Below are 18545 nucleotides of genomic sequence, written 5' to 3'. Positions count from 1 at the left end.
CCTTAGAAATGCAGAAAAAGAAAAGGAGAAAGGTGGGAAGGAAGAGAGGGAAAACTGTATGTTTTGGAGAAAAAACTAGACCTTTAGCCAATAATATAGGCAGACTTCTGGCCTGTAAACCATAGTTTGCATGCTGAAAAGTTGGATTTTCTATATCATACAGTCAGAAATGCTTACATTCTAGTGACTTCCACTAATAACCCTTATGTACTGGAGTGAATTATTCTCCCAGATACCTCAGGGTTCGCATGAATAAATTAACAGAAGAGATCTTTGCACCTCTCCAGCACTTGTGATGCTGGACCCAAGCAGAGCACAGTTCAGTCACCCAGGTGGTTTTGCTGGTTACTTTATTATTCTGATGAACCTTGGTAAACCCGTGAAAAGACAAAGGAATGGTGGGCGGGAGGGAGACTACTGCCAACTCACATATGCCTGCCAACCCATGTGCTTGTGTATGTGGCTCTAGAGTGCTGATCGGAGTAAAAGTTTTCTTCGTTCATGTTGGGCTCCTCACTCTTTTGTGTCTTCCACAATTTGGAGAGTCTCTCAGCATCTAATACTTCATTCTTTCCTCCAGGATTTCTGCCTCTGTTCCTGCCTGGTGAACTGGGCCATACAGCTTGCAAGGCAGTGGGGGGGCTCTTTGCCTTTTTTCTGTACCTTGAGCATGGACTTGCTCTAAGCGGCTCATTCCCCCTGCCTCTTTTCTGGCCCCACAGAGCAGAAGTTACAGGCTCCAGGAGTGGGAATGAGCATGATGGTGCCCAGAGGCTGGAAGTTCAAAGGCCTGCTAGAATGTCAAAGCCTTCTTCAGCTTCTCCAGAGTCTCCAGCCTCCCTCTTCTTTCCTTTGCTCCATTTATACATCTCTTCACCCCTCCTGCCAAAGGTCCTGTGGCGTAGAAGAAAGAGGAAGGGGGCTCGACTTCCTAACCTTTATGTATCCTGGACGGGTTTACTCCTTTCTCCACTTCCACAAGCCAGCCCAGGTGGTCTAGTGGTTAAGATTTGGCACTTTCACTACCGTGGCCTGGGTTCATTTCCTGGTCAGGGAACCACACCACCCATCTGTCGGTTGTCACAGTGTGGTAGCTGCATGTTGCTGTGATGCTGAAAGCTGTGCCACAGGTTTTTCAGATACCAGCAGGTCACCCATAGTGGACAAGTGTCAGTGAAGTTTCCAGACTAAGACAGACTAAGAAAAAAGACCTGGGCACCCACTTCCAAAAAATTGACCATGAAAACACTATGAGTAGCAGTGGAATATTGTCTGAGATAGCTCTGGAAGCTGAGTGGATGGTGCAAAAAAAATCCAGTAGAGCCCGAGTTGCTAGGAGTCGGAATCAACTCAATGACGCTAACAACAACAACCACTTCTACATCATCCTGTACTGTGTGTCCTTCTTTAGGGAGGCTGGGACACCACACTGGGTACAGACATATATTTATTTTAGGGCACGTTATGTGCAAAGTGAAGCAGCAGGCACTTTGGGGGATACAGAGGTGACAGAGGCAACAGGTAATGTAGAGAGCCAAGCTTCACACGTGCCCTGTTGTTCTCCCCTCACGTCACTCTTGTGAGACAGGTGGTTTTACTGCCACTTTTTAGATAGGAAAATGGAAATCAGAGTCTTGCTCAAAGCCTAGACCTTAATAAATGGTAGAGATGGGATTCCAACCTGGGACCCTATGACTTTCAAGACCTAGGAGTCTATAAAAATATTAAAAACGAGCAAGTATTAAAATATGTCACATTACACACCACTTGTACATATGTGGCTTCATTTTAGCCTCATAAAAACCTTAGGTAGGAAGGACAGGTGTTGTTATCCCCATTTATAAATGAGGAAATGGAAATGCCTAGAGATCAAAGTGGCTTGCCCAAAGTTATGGAGCCAGGATGGATCCAGTTTTTCTCCCCATAGATCACTGTTCATTTTATGCTAAGGTCATTGAGTCCTTATGACTAAAGAAAATGGTTAACATATGGCATTTAAAGAACTGGGTTCTCTCAAAGTATTAGTATTCCCGTATTAGTTTTCTGGGGCTCCTGTACAAAACTGGGTGGCTTAAAACAAGAGAAATTTATTTTCTCACAGTTCTGGAGGCCAGAAGTCTGAAATCAAGGTGTCGGCAAGGCTGGGTTCCCTCTGAAGACTCTGGGGGAGAGTCCTTTGCCTCTTCCAGCTTCTGGTGGTTCCCAGCAGTCCTCGGCATTCCCTGGCTTGTAGCTGCACCACTCCATCTCTGCCTGTCATTGTATGGTCTCTGTACCCTCTTCTTATAAGGACCTTAGTCGTTGGACCTGGAGCCCACCTTAAAGCAGTATGACCTCATCTTGATTTAATTATATCTGCAAAGACCCTATTTCCAAATCAGATCACATCTGGGGTTATGGGTGGACAGTTTTAGGGGGACATTATTCAACTCCCTACATTTCCGAAAACGGTTGAAAACTGAGCAGTAAAAGTACAGCACAGCTCCCCCCTAAGTTGGATTATTCCTCATAGTGGTCTAGCCATGCCTGGTGGGAAGAAAGATGAGTCCCTTCAAATTTCATTTCACGTTGCAGATAAGATCCATGTGGATCTCCCCCATCAGAGGTGGATGGAAGAGGCACACTCAATTAGGCTTCTGGGATATGGACAAACCATAAGAATGACCTCATTTTCAAGATATGGAGTGTACTTGGTGCTGAGTTTGTCATCCACAGGCTGATCTAAAGTCTTGGAAAGCAGAACCGGCTTTGGAAAGGCTCTGGGTGGTTGGTGAGAAGCAACCCACACTGCAGGGGCATGAGTGGTGACAACCAGCGGTTCTCTGGGTGGGCTGATGACTCTGCGAGGCCACATAACAGCCAAAGCTTCTCTGAGTTCTTTTCTGGCCACTGGAACTCTCAAAGGCTTCTTCCCTCTTTCTTTGCTGGATTTCGGGAATTCATCTGGGGGGAATTTCTGCTGTTTCATGGAGGTTTTATCACTAAACATCCCAGCAATAATCAACATCCCCGAAGAATTCCATCACACAGTAGGAAAACTCAGAAAGGATAGGGTAGGTAGGTAGGTAGTGGTATTTAGCGATTGGGAGTCAGGCAGTCCTGGGAAAATAATGCCTACTTGATAAGATTGCTTGAGCTTAGGGATAAGACAGTAAAGAGTTTAGTACGTTGCCTGGCACTAAATGGAGGCTCAAAGAAATGGGAACTGCTGTTGTGTCTCTGAGACAGGTAGAAGGAAAAGAGAAGGTGGATTTCTGGCCCGATCTGGAGAGGTGGTGGGCAGAGGTCACCCTTGTCTATGTAAACTGAGTGTGCACACCAGGAAGAGAGGTCTCATCTTCTTTCTGGGGCCCCAGCATAATCACAGTGGTCTTCCTCCTTTGGGTAGAGACCAAATGGAGTGGTCCTCAGTCCCCATCCTTGGCAGAGTTCTCACATGTGGCCCTGAGGTATGAGCTCTTGAAAGCTCTGGATTCTTAGGTCTTTCTGGCTCCCAAGGCTGTAGAAGGAGTGGAAGAAGATGTTAGCTTTTCTCCTGGATGTTAGCTGCCGTTACTTTCCTGGCAGATCCACTGAGGATGTTGAGTTCTTGCGAAGGAGGGGCTTTGCGATGCTGTAGATGCCGTATCAGCAGGGAGTCAGGTTTTACTCTCTGTTTGCTTATTAATCATGGCTTTGGGCAAATGACTATTCTAGGCCCCTCTTTTTTCGTACAACATGAAAAATTTCATCAGCATTTGCAGATTCTAGTATAAATGAGTGACGTGGGCGAGGAGGAAGAAAAACAACAAGACAAATGAGGATAAATGGCATCTAACATGTGGCCTCGGTTTTTGGGAGAATGGTAGGGACAGTGGCAAACTGAAGAATGTATTCCCTGTCTAAAGAGGGAACTGCTGCTTAGCTAGAAATCTGGATTTTTATGTGAAATATCCCAAATTTTAAATGTAGATTGAAAAACACAGTGCATAGGACAAACAAAACACAGTTTGGGCAAAGTCTGCCTTTGGGCCACCAGTTGGCAACCTGTGACCTGTGGTTTCAAACTAACAGTACAAATTTTGTGATCATTTGATCATCCGTGGTGCTCTTTCTCTGTCAAGGGGAGGAATAGAAATAACTCGCTTTTCCAAAGGGGCTGTGTTTGTAAATGTTAACACTGTTTGTGAAATGTTACTTAAGATATTTTGTAAGGCTTTTATATTTTATTTGCATTTCTAAAGTTTTTAAATTTATATACTCTCATTTGATAACCACAACAACTCTATGACATAAATGTTATTCCTTTTTCCATCTTACATGAGACAATTTTGGCTTAGAGAGAGAAGTTTGAGCATTTGTCAGAGGCCACTCAGTTAGTGGCAGGTCAGGAGTTATACCCCAGGACCTTGGGCTCCCCAGTTCGATACCTTGTCCCACATGTGTGTCCCCTGTCCCTCCGCCTAGCCTGCTTTCTCCCGTCTTTACATTCCTGGTTCCTTCTCATCCCTCAGGTTACTGTTTCAGCATCTCCTCCTCTGGAGACCTCCGCCAAACACTCCATTTCAGATAGTTCCCCTGCTGCTGTCTCAGCTCCTGTTTGTTTTCTTTACGGTGCTCACCATGATGTGTGATTACTCTGTTTGCTTGCATCTTTTGCCAGTCTCCCCTTCTAGCATGTAAGTGCCCCAATATGTGTCTGTGTTTGCTGTTTTATCTTTGGTCTCTAGCCAGGGAAGGGCTGGCTCATAGTGGGTGCTCAGGGCATTTATTAAGTGCATCCCTGTGTGGGTGTGCGCGTGCATGGCGAGTGGTTCTGGCAGAGTTCTTCATATTTAGGTATGGATCGATGGAAGGGCTGAGGAGGAGAGGCTGTCTTCTATAATTTGGTATATTAGCTTTTCTCACCCACCCCCCTCCCCCACCCTGCTTTTGGCTCCCTGCTTTTCCTAACCTTTGGTTTCCTGTTGACCATGTTGTCATTCTTCCCAGGTACCCAAAGCTGGGAGCCTGCCCCTGACTACCGAAGTTCTCAAAAGTATAGCAGTTCCTCCGGCCCTAGAGAAGAAGCCGCAGGTGGCCTACAAGACAGAGATCATCGGAGGGGTGGTGGTACACACACCCATCAACCAGGTGCTGGGGCCTGGGGCTGCCAGGGGCTAGAGGAGGAATGGTAGTGTCCATGGTATGCCAGTGATGTGCACCGAGGGCTGCACTGAGAACAGGGTGGATGGGAGTGGGGGAGCCAGTGCAGATGGGGTGGTCAAGAAGATATAGGGCAGGGGTGGGTGTGAGGGATGGCAGTGCAGCAGTCGAGGTCATTGCATCCGGAAGCTCTGTGGCCAGTGTGGTTCTATACCAAACACAAGAGACTAGCGCTTGTAAGTCCCATGGGAAGTGGGGCCAAGGAAAGCAGGTGAGGCTGGAAACAAGCCCACCGTCCCTCCTTCCCTTCTGTGCTTATCCCCTTTCTGGTATGCATTCTCTGTCCTTCCCTCCCTCCTGGGTCTGTCCAACCTCCCCAAGTCATGTTCTGTGAAAGTACCTGGTACCTGGTGGGAGCAAAGTAAACGTTTATTTCTTGTTTAGTTCTTCTTTGACTGCCATAGGGGACAAAGAGGTGAGGGATGATTGGCCAGAGGGCGCTGTGTGGGGTGGGGTGTGCTTGTATAAAGAGAGGAGGGAGGTGCTAATCCTGACACTGTTTCCTTGTAGAACGGTGGGGATGGGCAGGAAGGGAGTGAGCCGGGGTCCCACGCCCTCCTTCGAAGGTCTCAGAGTTACATCCCCACGACAGGCGGCCGTGTTCCCACTGGGCCCCCCCTCATTAAGAGCGGCTACTGCGTGAAGCAAGGGAATGTGGTGAGTGTTGGCATGGGGGCCGGAACGGGTTATGGTGACTCCTCCTTGGGGCCCGTGGGTGTGGGCTTATAGGGGAGAACAGGCTGGAAGGAGTAGCTCAAGTCATCTGTGCAAGCCACCACCTTTGGGTGGTGAGAGATTTGGGACCAAACCCTCGTCCCTGTAGGTCGGAAGTATTACTCCTGATAGGAAGAAGTCTCCCCCACAAACCTGAATGTGGGAACCCAGCTTCCATGGGGCTGGATCCCCGGGAGCTTCGAACTGGAACACCTTCTTTGGAAGAATGCTGGGATCTCAAATGTTCTGCTTTGTACTTTTCGTTTCAGCGGAAGAGCTGGAAACGTCGCTTCTTTGCACTTGATGACTTTACCATCTGCTACTTCAAGTGTGAGCAGGTTTGTAGTGGCTCTGGGGCCCTTCTGAGAGGTCATGGGAGCAAGAGGCCCACGAAGAACACCCACGTGTGTGTGCGTGAGTAGAGGCAGGGGCACACACAGGCTTCGGAGGTGCATCCATCCCGTGTGCACATCTTTACAGTGATGTTGAAGTGGCCTTAACTTCCTCCCTCCCTCTACGCGGTGAGCTGCTCTGTGCTCAGAGCCACAGAGCGTCTTCTTAGATTTTCTTCTCTCGATTATTTCGAGACCTTGACTTGTTTACAACCTGGTTTTAGCCAACCATCTCTGATGAGAGAGGCTCATCGGTCAGCGGGTCTGGGTCCTGGCATTATGTGGACAGCCTCATTTACCTGTCTTTCTATTTTTTTCTGCCAGGACCGAGAACCACTGCGCACTATATTTCTCAAGGACGTGCTCAAGACCCATGAGTGTCTAGTCAAGTCTGGGTAATTGTCTTTGCTTGTTCTTTTCTGATCAGAACCCCCTTTTGCCCTCTTAAATCTTCATTTCCTGCACTTCTGAGACTTTATCAGAGTCTTCTTCCAAGAGCAAGAGATGGGGCCTGGCATCTGTGGCCGGCTCCCCACATTCAAGATGATGCAGCCATGAGACCACACTGAGCACACCTACGCCCTCTCATTACCCTTCTCTGGCTCCTGAGGAGATGAGCCTGTCTAATAATTTTCTGTTAGACAAAAAGAAAGAATGTAGGAATAAAGATGAGAGTGGTGTCGAGATGCTTCTCAGCTGTTGCAGTTAGATGCTCCTTCCACAGGAGGACTGGGGCTCCTAGGGGGACTGTGCCTTAGTCACTGGCTTTTCAGCACTTCTGGTCAGATCACTGCTTAGGCTAGTGCCTCTTCCCTGAACTTTGTATGCCTTTCTCTTCTCCTTTTGACAAAGTCCCTGCCATCCCCTTAATACAAGGGTGATTCACAGCAACTCTCTGTGACTCCTGTTGGGCAGGAAGAGCAAGTATTTTTAATGTGTTCCTCTTTCCACTAGGAATGGTTACCTTCCAAGTGCCAGGGTGCATAGGATGAGTTTGGGACCTGGGGCCCCTAGGCAAGGGCTCTCCTGTATGCAGGTGCCCACCAAATGCAGATGTCCATAGCACTAAACTTTAGAAACCCCAAGGGCATCTGGGCATGTAGAAATCCTCATTTTGCCCCTCAGTCTTCAGTCTTTAGCGCCTTATGTTTGTGTCTCTCCATCCCATGGACTGTGATGCAGAGCCAGGATCATTAGGGAAGCTGTTAGCAGCAGGCAGACTGTTTTCACGTGAAGGCAAGGCAGGGTCTTGTGTGACAACAAAGTGCTGTATGACCGGGGAAGCAGGGACAGAAGCATTATACTGGGTCCTGCAAATGGCAGTTGCAGAGTACAGAAGATTGGGAAGGTTCCCCCAATGACAATTTATAATTCAGGAAAGTAGCTGTAGATGGAAGGTTCCAGAATTGTGCCTCCAGAGGTTGACAGTGGATAGAGGAAAGATTAGACATGACTGGATCCTCGGAGATGGTTCCTGACTATAGAGGGCCTGTGCAGATAGATGTCTGACTGCCTGGGCAGGTGGGGATGGCTTAGCAAACCCGGATAAAGTTCAGTCCTCAGAGTGCTTTGCACTTAACCTAAATCTCTGACTGCCAGGGTCAGACTGAACTCTGAGTAAAAGAATTAAGGGCTCTGGAGATCATCAGGGAAGGAAGTCCCAAGGCTCTGCAGGTTCCAGGCCTATGAGACTGTGTAGCTTCTCCCAAACCCACTCAAGGGGGTGTAGGGCATCCGAGTAGTCAGTGAACACTTGTTGAATTGAATTGAAGTGAAGTGAAAGGCAACATGTAGCCTGAGAAATAGAGGTGAAAAGAATGAGGATTTCCTCCCTGCTTTGCTTTCACCTCCTCAGTAGTTGATTACATAGTTGTACCATATGTGGGGAAACAGTTTAAAAGGTTAAAACATTTTAGCCAGAAAGAAAAGCCATCTCTCCTCAGAAACTCAGAAGACAATAATAATAGTGAAATGTGTTTCAGTGGCATGCATTATAGCAGATGCTTTATTTACCTTATAATTGATCTCTGCAGTGACCAGCCCAATAAAGGAGGTCTTCTCGTCTCCATTTTACAGTCGGGAGACAAAGGCTCACAAAGTTTTAAAGATATTCCTAAAATACCTTTTCCCTAAGTAGGATGAGGATTTGGCCCCAGGTTTGTCTGGCCCACATCTTGTCCCCTCCCACATGGGTCTTCAGCTTCATACTCCTCCCTTGCCTGGTGCCTATGTCACTGGTCTGGTGTCTGCCATTTCCTCCCAAGTCCTCACTCATGAAACCAGCACTGCCTGTGGCCAGTCCTTTCTTGGAATTATTCTGACACTTGGCATATGACACACAGTCTGACATCTGATTGTATCGTTTTGCTTTATGTTCTTTTATTGGGAAGGAATTAGATCTTTCACTCTTTATGTATTCTCCACAGTGACTGGAGGCTTGCAGTACGCATTTAACACTGTAAATGATTTCTGCTGATGTGAGCTTTGTCACTGAGCATCAGCCACTTCTCGCCTTCTTCCTTGCACAAGTCAGGATCCCTCTTCCAAAACTCACACCCAGTTTGAAACATCTTAAAGTAGTCTACTCTCTCCTTCCTTTTCTTCTTTTCGGCATCCTGTCTCCTCAGCACAGTACAGTGAGGCACAGAGCGAGAATTCTTCGAAGCTGAGGAGGTTGCTGCTTAGGGGGAGGAAATGAGAGGGTTGGCTCCCTTAGGAGAGGCAGACGGTAGTGGAGTAATTGAAAATGTAGACTTTGGAGTCAGACCTGGGTTCGTATCCTGGCTCTGCTGTTTACTAACACTGGCGCTATGGGCAAGTAATGTAACCTTTCTGAGCCAGGATTTCTTCATCCATAAAATGCCTCATTGGATTGTTGAAGATTGGGTGAAATAACGCACAAAAAAACACTCCAGTGAACAGATTCCTGGTTGTCAGGGACAGGGGGTGGGAGGTGGGCAAAATGGGTGAAGGTGGGCAAAATGGGTGAAGGTGGGCAAAAGGTACAAACTTCTAGTTATAAAATAATCCTGGGCGTGTACTATACAGCATGGTGACTATAGTTAATAATACCATATTGCATATTTGCATGTTGTTAAGGGAGTAGATCTTAAGGTTCTCATCACAAGAAAAAAAGATTTGTAACTGTGTGGGGTGATGGATGTTAACTAGACATTGTTGTAATTATTTCGCAATGTATACAAATAGTAAATCATCATGTTGTACACCTTAAACTAATACAGTGTTATGTATCAGTTATAACTCAGTAAATATATATATAATCAGTAACATTTTCATCTAGTTGACCCTAAAAAAACCCCACACTCAAAACAGTGCTTTGTACAAAGCACTTGATATATCTTAGCCACTAAAAAACCCACAGCTGTAGGTGGTGTGGGGTATGGTGGATATTAGGAAGTTTAAGAGAGAAAGGAGCTTTATCTTGTTAGAACTGGTGGTGGTGTGTGTGTTGGGGGATTCTGTCAGGATGGCAAGACCTCCCAAGACCCTCCAGGAAGTGAATCTAGAGGGAAGCCCTGTCGTTTTTTGAGGCAGGAGCTGAAGGGAGGAATGGCCTGGAAGCCCCCTTTTTACGGTCGAGGGCACTGGTGCTTTGACCCAGGACAAACTGAGTCCTCAATGTGTGCACCAGCATGCCTGGTAACTTTCCTTCTCTTTCTCTGTCTAGTGACCTCTTAATGAGGGACAACCTGTTTGAAATAATAACAAGTTCCAGGACCTTCTACATCCAGGTAAGACGCTCACTCTGGGAAGACTTTGGCGTTCCATTTCTGTGAATGGTGCACTCACAGGTCTTGCCCTTTTCTTTGCTTTCTCTTTTATTTTGTTTGAAGTTTCTAGGTGGTAAATTTAGCCCCTGATAGTCTGAGTCCCATTTTCTTCTGAACAGGATGTTTGCCAAAAGCTTCCCAACCATGAAATAATAAGAGCAGGTTAGGCCGCTGTAGTGGAGAATGTGAGCTCGTACCAGCTGCTCTTAGCTGCTGGGCGCCAGCTAAGCAGAGAAAAGGAGAACTGGTCAGTGGTTTCACTTCTCCTTTGGAGGGTATTTATAAGCCCCGTCTCTGTGTGGACATCACTGTGTGCGGAAGGACAAAAGCACAGAGGGCCCTGTGCAGGCACCAGGTGCAAAGCCCAGCTGCACAGAGAAAGCCATTGTTTGGGCTCTGATGGTTCGGCTCTCAGAAGCTTCTCGCTCCACCCACAGCTTTGGAGTTCTCCCAGCTCCTTCCAAAATCACAGGAGCTAGGAAGGCAGATTTCCAAGCAGGGCCTAGACTTTCAAGGCCAAGTCCCTACCCCAGCCAGCCTAGCAATCCACAGTGTGCCTTGACTCATGCAGGATCGTGGTAATGCCGCATTTCTAGCATTAAGACTGCCATGTAGGGTGTTGGTTTAAATGTGGGGCTCCCCAGCCGAAGCTTTGCAGGGTTCTCTGCACCCTTTCTTCTTTGTTCCGTGTCTCTCCCCACTGAACACCCTCCCTTCCACAGGGGGTTGCCCCCTCCGCCATTTCTTGGGCAGCAGCTCTGCTCGTCCTGACTCCCGACTGAGCTCGCCGAGCTGGCCCTCCTGCCTGAGCTCAGCAGACATGCTAGCAGCCTGAGCCAGCTGTGGGTTCCATTCATTCAGACAAGCCTGCGCCATCAGGCAAGGGACGGCGTAGGGGGCTGTGGAAAGTGTCACTTGGGGTGTTAGAGCTGGCACCATTGCCATTCAGGGACAAAGTTTAACTGTAGGTGCAACAAAAACATTTTCAGTTTTTGCATTTGACAGATATTTGCAGAGTGTCCTCGGAGCGCCGGGCATTTTGCCTCATGCAGGGGACACTGTGTTAAACAGAACAGACCCTGAACCGGAGAGAGAGAGAGACTCAGTCCAGTAAACAGGCAGTTAAAACTGTGTGATCGGGTTGGGGGAGGGAGTGTTGGATAGATGAACACGGGCGGTTTTTAGGGCAGTGAAACGACTCTGTATGATACTGTAATGGCAGATGCATGAGATAGAACTTTCTAGCACAAGGTGTAAACCTTAATATATGCAAATTAGAAGAATTATTTAGTAGCTCAGGTGATCCCATCATAGAATGCGGAATATGACAAAAGAACCTAAATGTTTTGTGAGTATGAAACAACCTCACTGATGGGAGTTGGGGGAATAAAAACCAAAAGCAAAAACCAAAAAAACAATGTGATAAGTGCGGCCCTTGCAGTGAGTGGTGGTTGCCATGGGAACTCATCAGCTGGACCCCCCCCCCCCCCCCCGTCTCAGGGAGTGAGGGCAGATTTCCTGAAGGCAGACACATCCAAGCTGAGTCTGCTGGGGGAGAGCCTCCCAGGCAGAGGGAACAGCATGTGTGAAAACGCCTGGAGATAAAATGAGCACAGAACATACAGGAGGCTGGAAAGCAGATGCAGAGGGCTCATGGCCTTGTGTGCCTTGTTTATATCCTGAGGGTTAGGGACCCTCGAAGTTAAACTAGGGGAGTGGCCCAATCAAATTTGCCTTCTAAAACTATCACTTGCGCAAGCATCTGACTTTCAGAGCCTTGTTTTCCTCATCTGTAAAGTGGGGATGTTAGTCTGCAACCCTGACCCCTTGGGCTATGTGCTGTGTGAATTGCATGGCCTGGTGCAGCATCGAGGACAGAGGACAAAAGGTTAAGATAGGAGAGAGCAGTTTGAAGTCTGTTCTGGTCATTTAGGTGAGGGGTAAAGGAAGTGCGAACTAGGATGGGTGGAGAAAAGTGGAACTTTAAAAGCTATGGGACAGTCTTTTCCAGGACGTGGTTATTGGTTAGACGTGGAGTGAGAGGAGAGAGGTGGGGCAAGGACACTGCCCAGATGTTTGGCCTGGGCCTCAGAGTGATTGATGGCAGCTGTCACTGTGAAGGGAGCACAGAAGGAGGGACTATTAGAACAAAGACAAGCCCAGCAGAGGTGGTTCTGAGTTTACAGCCTCTGCAGGACATCCAAGGTGACATGTTCGGAAGGTCCTTCCATATACAGAGCCTGACACATTGGTGGTGCTAAAGAAATAGCTGTCAAGTGGACAGTTATGCTGGGTAAGAGTACAGGACGGAGCTTGCGAGTGGAGATGGTGATTTGGGAAACATGAACCCCAACAAAAGAAATAGTCAGAAGACATTGCATCATCTGCATGAGCGTGTGCACATTTACCAGAAGCTTCTCATCACTTCTGTCCTCCTTTGCCTTCTGCTTCCACATTTCTGGGATAGAAGAACACTAACATCACCCTGAATAAATAGATGAGTGAGTGGACAGATCTGAGTATAGCACCTAAGTCAACGAGAATGGAAAGTTAGAGGAGAATATAGGTTAAAAAGCATTAAAAATATGTGTTAATTCATTTCAAGGTAGCAACTATAAGCCTGCTTATGTTAACACAGTAACATTTTATGAGAAATAACTATGTTTCTAAAACAGAAGCAGCAAGAGTAGCATTGTTTTTTGTGCTGTGCAAATCTCTTTAGTGGCTGGCTTAAGAGGAGACAGGATTCTCATATCTGCCTCTGCATTCTGTCTGTGGCCATATGTTGTTTTGATTGGAGACTATGAAGAGATTCTGGTCCCACACAGATACGTATTTGGAAAAAAGGAATATTTTAATAGCTTTTCCAGATAATTGTAGATATTCTTCTTTGATTTTATACCAAAACTTGGTAAATGGTAGTTTCTTACTGTTTAGGTGCAATGTGGAATTGGAAGCTATTATCAATAAACTTTCATACTCTTACATGAAAATCCATTGGTCAGCTTTGCACTTTGAATGGGTCCTTTTTACCCGTGCATGATTTTGTAAGTGTGCATTGGTTGTCTGGAAAGCAGTGGTCTCAACTGAGGTATGCAGATCTTCTAAATGTTGGCACATTTTATTGTATAATATCAAAAATTCACATCCATTAATACCACCACCACTATCACCAATAAAGTCTTTAAGTATGGAAAACTGTCAAGCTCGTGGAGGTAGACAGAAGTTTTCTGAAATTCTAATTTTTGCTTTGAAACTTCAAAATTCATCATTTGCAAAAAAATACTTCCATGGTTTTTCTTGACATACAGGCTCATTTCATTCATTTTTGAGAAGAGTCTCCCACATGCCTAAGTCTGAATAAGTTTGACTGACAGTTTGTCTGTCATTTGTTCCAAGTCAAAATCGTGTTTCATGCAGAAGGTGAAAGAATATAATGACGACTCATACAGTTGGGTGCCCACAGTTTTACCCACCGCGTCAAAGTGGCATCCTGACCTACTTCCTGACTTATGTTTAGTCAGTCTACCGGAAGAGCCGTGTGTCCTCGGTCTCTAGGAAAGCCAGACCAGACAACAGGGCAGATCTAGGCAGAGAAAACAAACTCCTTGGACAAGAGAAGACCTGGGCACAGAATGGGTTGGATTCCAACTACTTATGTGCTGGTCATTTACCTTCTATGTCACATTTATGTATAATTTGTACCCTGTGATCTCTCACACTGTAGTAGTCTTTTCTGTTAATAAAAGACTACCATCTGTTGGACAGTTAGATGTCCCAGGCATGGTGCTAACTAATTTACAGGCAGCATATCGCTTAATTCTCAGCAGTCTCTGAGGTCATCTCTATTTTATAGATTAGGAAATGCAGTGTCTGAAGGTAAATTATTTGTTCAAGATCGTAAACCTGTTAGACTTGATTCAAAGGTACCAGGTGCTAGAACAAGACCTCCTCACTGATGTTGTTTATAAGCAGCCAGTACAGAACCCAAGATATAGAGGGCGTGGCCATAGAGAGCCAGGGGGTCTGATTCTGACTTAGAGAAGACCAGCTTGGGGTAACTGGGTGTCTTGCAGATGGATGATGGTGACAGAGATGCAGCATCTGGCACTAATCAGGTTTCTAAGCTTGAGATGTCAGCAAGCTCGTCAGCAGGTAGATGGTTCTCAGTTCTGGGGAAGGGTTCAAAACGAAATTTCAGTCTTTGGAATACCAGGCAAGTGGGGTTCCCCATTTCCCAGTCATAGAAGGTTGGGGGTATTAGGTAACTTGTTAAGAGAAGGATTACTTATTTGAAGTGAGAAATGTAGTGCAGACTTGACATAAGCCCAATTGTCAGAACTGGGGCCCATGCCAGGACAAGAGTAGTAATAAGAGGGCTCACACATGAACTGCAGAGGGTTGGGCTAGATCTCTTTGGATACTTACTGTTTTAATTTAGACTACAAGGTGAATGACAGCACCTAGAACTATGTAGTGCACACCCATGCAATCATATGTGGCAGGGCTGTGTCTAAAGATGGCATTGGTTCTTGGGGAGAGGGCAGGGGTTATCAGCTGTGGGGGAGGGGGGGTGCAGAGGTTAGGAACAGAATGAAGAAGGAGTTGCCTAAAAATTTTGGACAGCTGCAATGTAAGTAACCAGAAGTAGACATGCGAAGCCTTGTATTAATGACCTCTAGCATTCATTGCTTCACACCATTGCATCTGTTAGGGTGCTGGGCTCGTAAAAGCTCACTGGATGTGATAAAACCACAGATGGCAAGGACTGGTTTTAATACTCTATGTTCCTCTCACTTCAAAAACTGCACCCAAGGACACAAACCCTACTTTTTCTTCTGAACCAAGCACCAGAAACACACACATGCTTAAGCACACCAGGAAGCGATGAAGGTCTGAGCTTGGCACTTCCCTTTTTCAAGCATTTTTCTATTGAGTTTTAAGAATGTTTTAGTCTCTTAGTAATTCACCATAAGTGGGGTGGACTTCAGCTCTGTGTTCACCTCTGGTTCATGAAACTACCTTTGTGATATGGTCTTAAGATATTTTTGAGTGTTTGATGAAAGGTAAGCACAGGCTTTCCATAAAAGATAGATATACACCATAATTTTTGCATGCGATTTTTGAGGTTTCACTGAATTTTTGTTTCTGGTGGGTCCTAGTTCTTAAAACTGCTAATAGAGATTGTCATGTGATCTCAGTAAAGTAATATTCTGTTTCTTCTCATGTGGGATCAGTTACAATATCTGCTTTTCTATTTGAATAATATTTTAAAATAACATTTGTTAGTTAAATGTTAAAATATTTACTAATGTTTATTATTATTATCCTCATGTCTGGGCTAACTATCTAGGTCATCTGGCAGAAAAATGTCAAACGAAATTAGAGAATTAGGGAAGAAATATAATTAGCAAACAATTTTCATCTCTATTACTAAATGTCTTAAGAGAGAGATTTAATTATTTTGCCCATCATATTAGTGAAGATTTTTAAAAATTGTAATATTTAATCTAGCAAGGGTGCATGTAAAAAAAATAGTATATTGTTGGTAAATGAAATCTATATTGTTGGCCAGAAATCTCTCTGGCCATATGTACCAAGACCCTGAAAAGAATGCATACTCTTTAAAAAAATATCTTTTTATTGTGGTTGTAACAGCTTATAGCGTAGTGAAATTTCAGTTGTACATTATTATTATTTTTTTTGAGGAAGATTAGCCCTGAGCTAACATCTGCTGCCAATCCTCCTCTTTTTGCTGAGGAAGAGCGGCCCCGAGCTAACATCCATGCCCATCTTCCTCCACTTTATATGTGGGACACCTACCACAGCACGGTTTGCCAAGCGGTGCCTTGTCCCCACCCGGGATCCGACCCGGTGAACCCTGCGCTACCGAAGTGGAAGCGAACTTAACTGCTGTGCCACCAGGCCAGCCCCAAGTTGTACATTATTATTTGTCATACACCATATAAGTATGCCCCTTCACCTCTTGTGCCTACCCTCCACCCGCCTCCCCCCAGTAACCACTAATTGGTTCTCTTTGTCTGTAAGTTTGTTTATAAGAATACATACTCGGGGCCGGCCCCATGGTCAAGTGGTTAAGTTTGCGCACTCGGCTGCACGCGGCCCAGTGTTTCGTCAGTTCGAATCCTGGCCGTGGCCATGGCACCGCTCATCGAGCCATGCTGAGGCGACATCGCACATGCCGCAACTAGAGGGACCCACAACTAAAAATATACAACTGTGTACTGGGAGTCTTTGGGGAGAAAAAGGAAAAAAATAAAAAATCTTTAAAAAAAAATACATACTCTAATTTAGCAATTTCCCTATGAGCCAAAGAATCTTAAATATGAAAAAAGCTTTATGCGTAAAGACACGAGTAGCAGCATTATTTATATTAGAGGAGAATTGAAAATGATCCAGATGCATTTTAGCGGATTTTGATTCTTGCGCTTGAGTCCCAGGTGTTAAATCAGGTGATTCCCAACTAGGGAAGATGTGAGGGCTGGTTGGTGAGGCCTCAAAGGACAGTCAAACGGGTGGCCTCTGGCTTTGGGGGGTAGCAGTTGACCTGAGGGGGCGGGTATTTTGCTAGGGCGGTGGAAGGAGTTGAAGTAGCTTAACAGCGTGGAAACTGGGTATTGGACTGTCATTCTGGGGATCTTGCAGTCTGTTTACTGAAGATGCCAGATTGCCTGTATGATGTGGGAGACGTGCGTCTGTCCCTCAGCTCCCGTCTCCGTCTTTCCCTCCGCCTTCTAACATCCCGCTACCCAGTCATCTCCTGTTTCCCTAGAAGGAAGACCTCTAGGAAATGCTGTTAATGGACAGCTTGGTTACCTCCAGTTCATCCCAGCTCAAAATAACCTGTCTTCCCTCCCAAATACATTATCTTATTTCATCCTGACAGTTTGATCCTTTATGTAGCAATTTTCTACAGTTGGGGTATGAGGAAATTGAAAAAATTAAGTCTCAGGGAGAGGACAGTGAACATATTTATAGCGTTGGAATTTAAGGTTTCATTTCCATCCCTCATGTATAATAACAATGATAACAGCAACAACAATAATAACTAATACTTACAAAGCCCTTTCTGTGTATCAGGCACTGTTCAAACTGTTTTACCTAAATGAGTCCATTTAATTCTCTGAATGGTGCTTGCGGAACAGGCGTGCCCCGAGAATGGTAAAATACTTTCTGGAAGAATCTTGGAGACATCTTTTTAGATGAGGGATGGATTTGTCTTTTTCTTGGGAAACCACCAGGTTGTCAAATAATGGGGAAAAGTGAAGTGGAGGGAGAGTGCAGGTGAGTTTGCAGCCCTAGCATGGGAGAGAGTGTTCACCTCAAGCACTTGTTGCTATGCCCTTTGACCCAGCGTGTGTGGGCATGAAGCCGGTCCTCGTTCCCGTGCAGGTGTCTCCTGCACACACCTAACCAAGGAGGGCTTGTTCGCGGTGACAGATAGGGTAGGGGCAGTTTGAGGGTTTTTTTTAAAAAACTAGTCATGTTTTATCCTGATATAAAGCAAAGAGACAGAACCATTTGGGGGGTGGGGAAAGTGAGGAGGATATGTGGAGAATTTTCTGGGCCGGGTTGTGGTGTTTGCATATATGTATGCAGAGGCACGCAAAGGCATACTTGTGATTTTGGGTGGGACTCTTAGGGGAAAGCGCAGCGGGACAGAGAGAGGTTGACAAATGTAATTTCCTGGAGGTGGAGGATTGGGTCTTGGTCCCTCCTTAGTAGCCAGCACGTGGTGCCATGTGTAACACTGAGTAAAGCTTTGCTGGGTTCACTTGAACTCACCCCCTTTAAAGCTGGACAGCACTGAGAATTCCGAGGGACCCCTGCCGCAGCTCGCCTCTTCGTTTTCCTCCCTTTCTTCCCAGAGCGGCTGCTGCCCCCTTCTGGGGCTGGTAGGTATTTCTGGGGAAATGCTTTTTACTGTCTCAGCAGTGTCCTACGTGTTGTCAAGCATGGCGCTCCAAGTTGAGCAATTCTCGACTCTCTCCAGGCCTGGATGGAGTCAAGACAGACCTGGACAGCTTGTGCTTTGAGAGAAGCCCAGTGCCTGGTGATGATACGTATCTGGGGTGATTCGTGGAGGATTTGGCTTTATCTGGACTGGAGTTGAAAATGGGATTATTCTGTTCAGATAGCCATATTGGAAAGATAACTGCATTGGGAGTCAGGAGAATGGGAATCTAGACCAGTCCTAAACCTTGACCTTTGGCATTCTGGGCCTCATTTTCCTTTTCTATAAAACAGGAGGCTAGACCAGGCCGACTGTGTTCCAGAGCGAGTGAGGGACTTCCGCAGGGGATGGGCCTTTATGCCCCCCCTCCCTCATGACCTCTGCCCCCTGCAGAGCAGCTCCACTTTGAGCTGTTTTATTTATGGGGTGTCAAATAAGATTTTGCAGGAAAAAAGAGTCCTCAAAAGTCTGAAAGCCACTGAGCTAGAT

General features: G+C 46.0%; 1 protein-coding gene across 8 annotated transcripts in view; it reads left to right on the top strand.

The window, feature by feature from the left end:
* Positions 1–18545, top strand: part of PLEKHA2 (pleckstrin homology domain containing A2) — a 73363-nt gene that overhangs the window by 50328 nt on the left and 4490 nt on the right. For all 8 annotated transcript variants that reach the window (XM_044762393.2, XM_014867853.3, XM_014867851.3 and 5 more), the window contains 5 exons: positions 4972–5112; positions 5695–5841; positions 6168–6236; positions 6615–6685; positions 9979–10042. In XM_044762393.2, the coding sequence (XP_044618328.1) occupies positions 4972–5112; positions 5695–5841; positions 6168–6236; positions 6615–6685; positions 9979–10042 (492 nt within the window). The remainder of the gene's footprint in view (positions 1–4971; positions 5113–5694; positions 5842–6167; positions 6237–6614; positions 6686–9978; positions 10043–18545) is intronic.

This window comes from Equus asinus, chromosome 27, assembly GCF_041296235.1.
Source record: "Equus asinus isolate D_3611 breed Donkey chromosome 27, EquAss-T2T_v2, whole genome shotgun sequence".
In the NCBI taxonomy this organism is placed as follows: Eukaryota; Metazoa; Chordata; class Mammalia; order Perissodactyla; family Equidae; genus Equus; species Equus asinus.
This window is presented reverse-complemented; position numbering and strand designations above follow the sequence as displayed.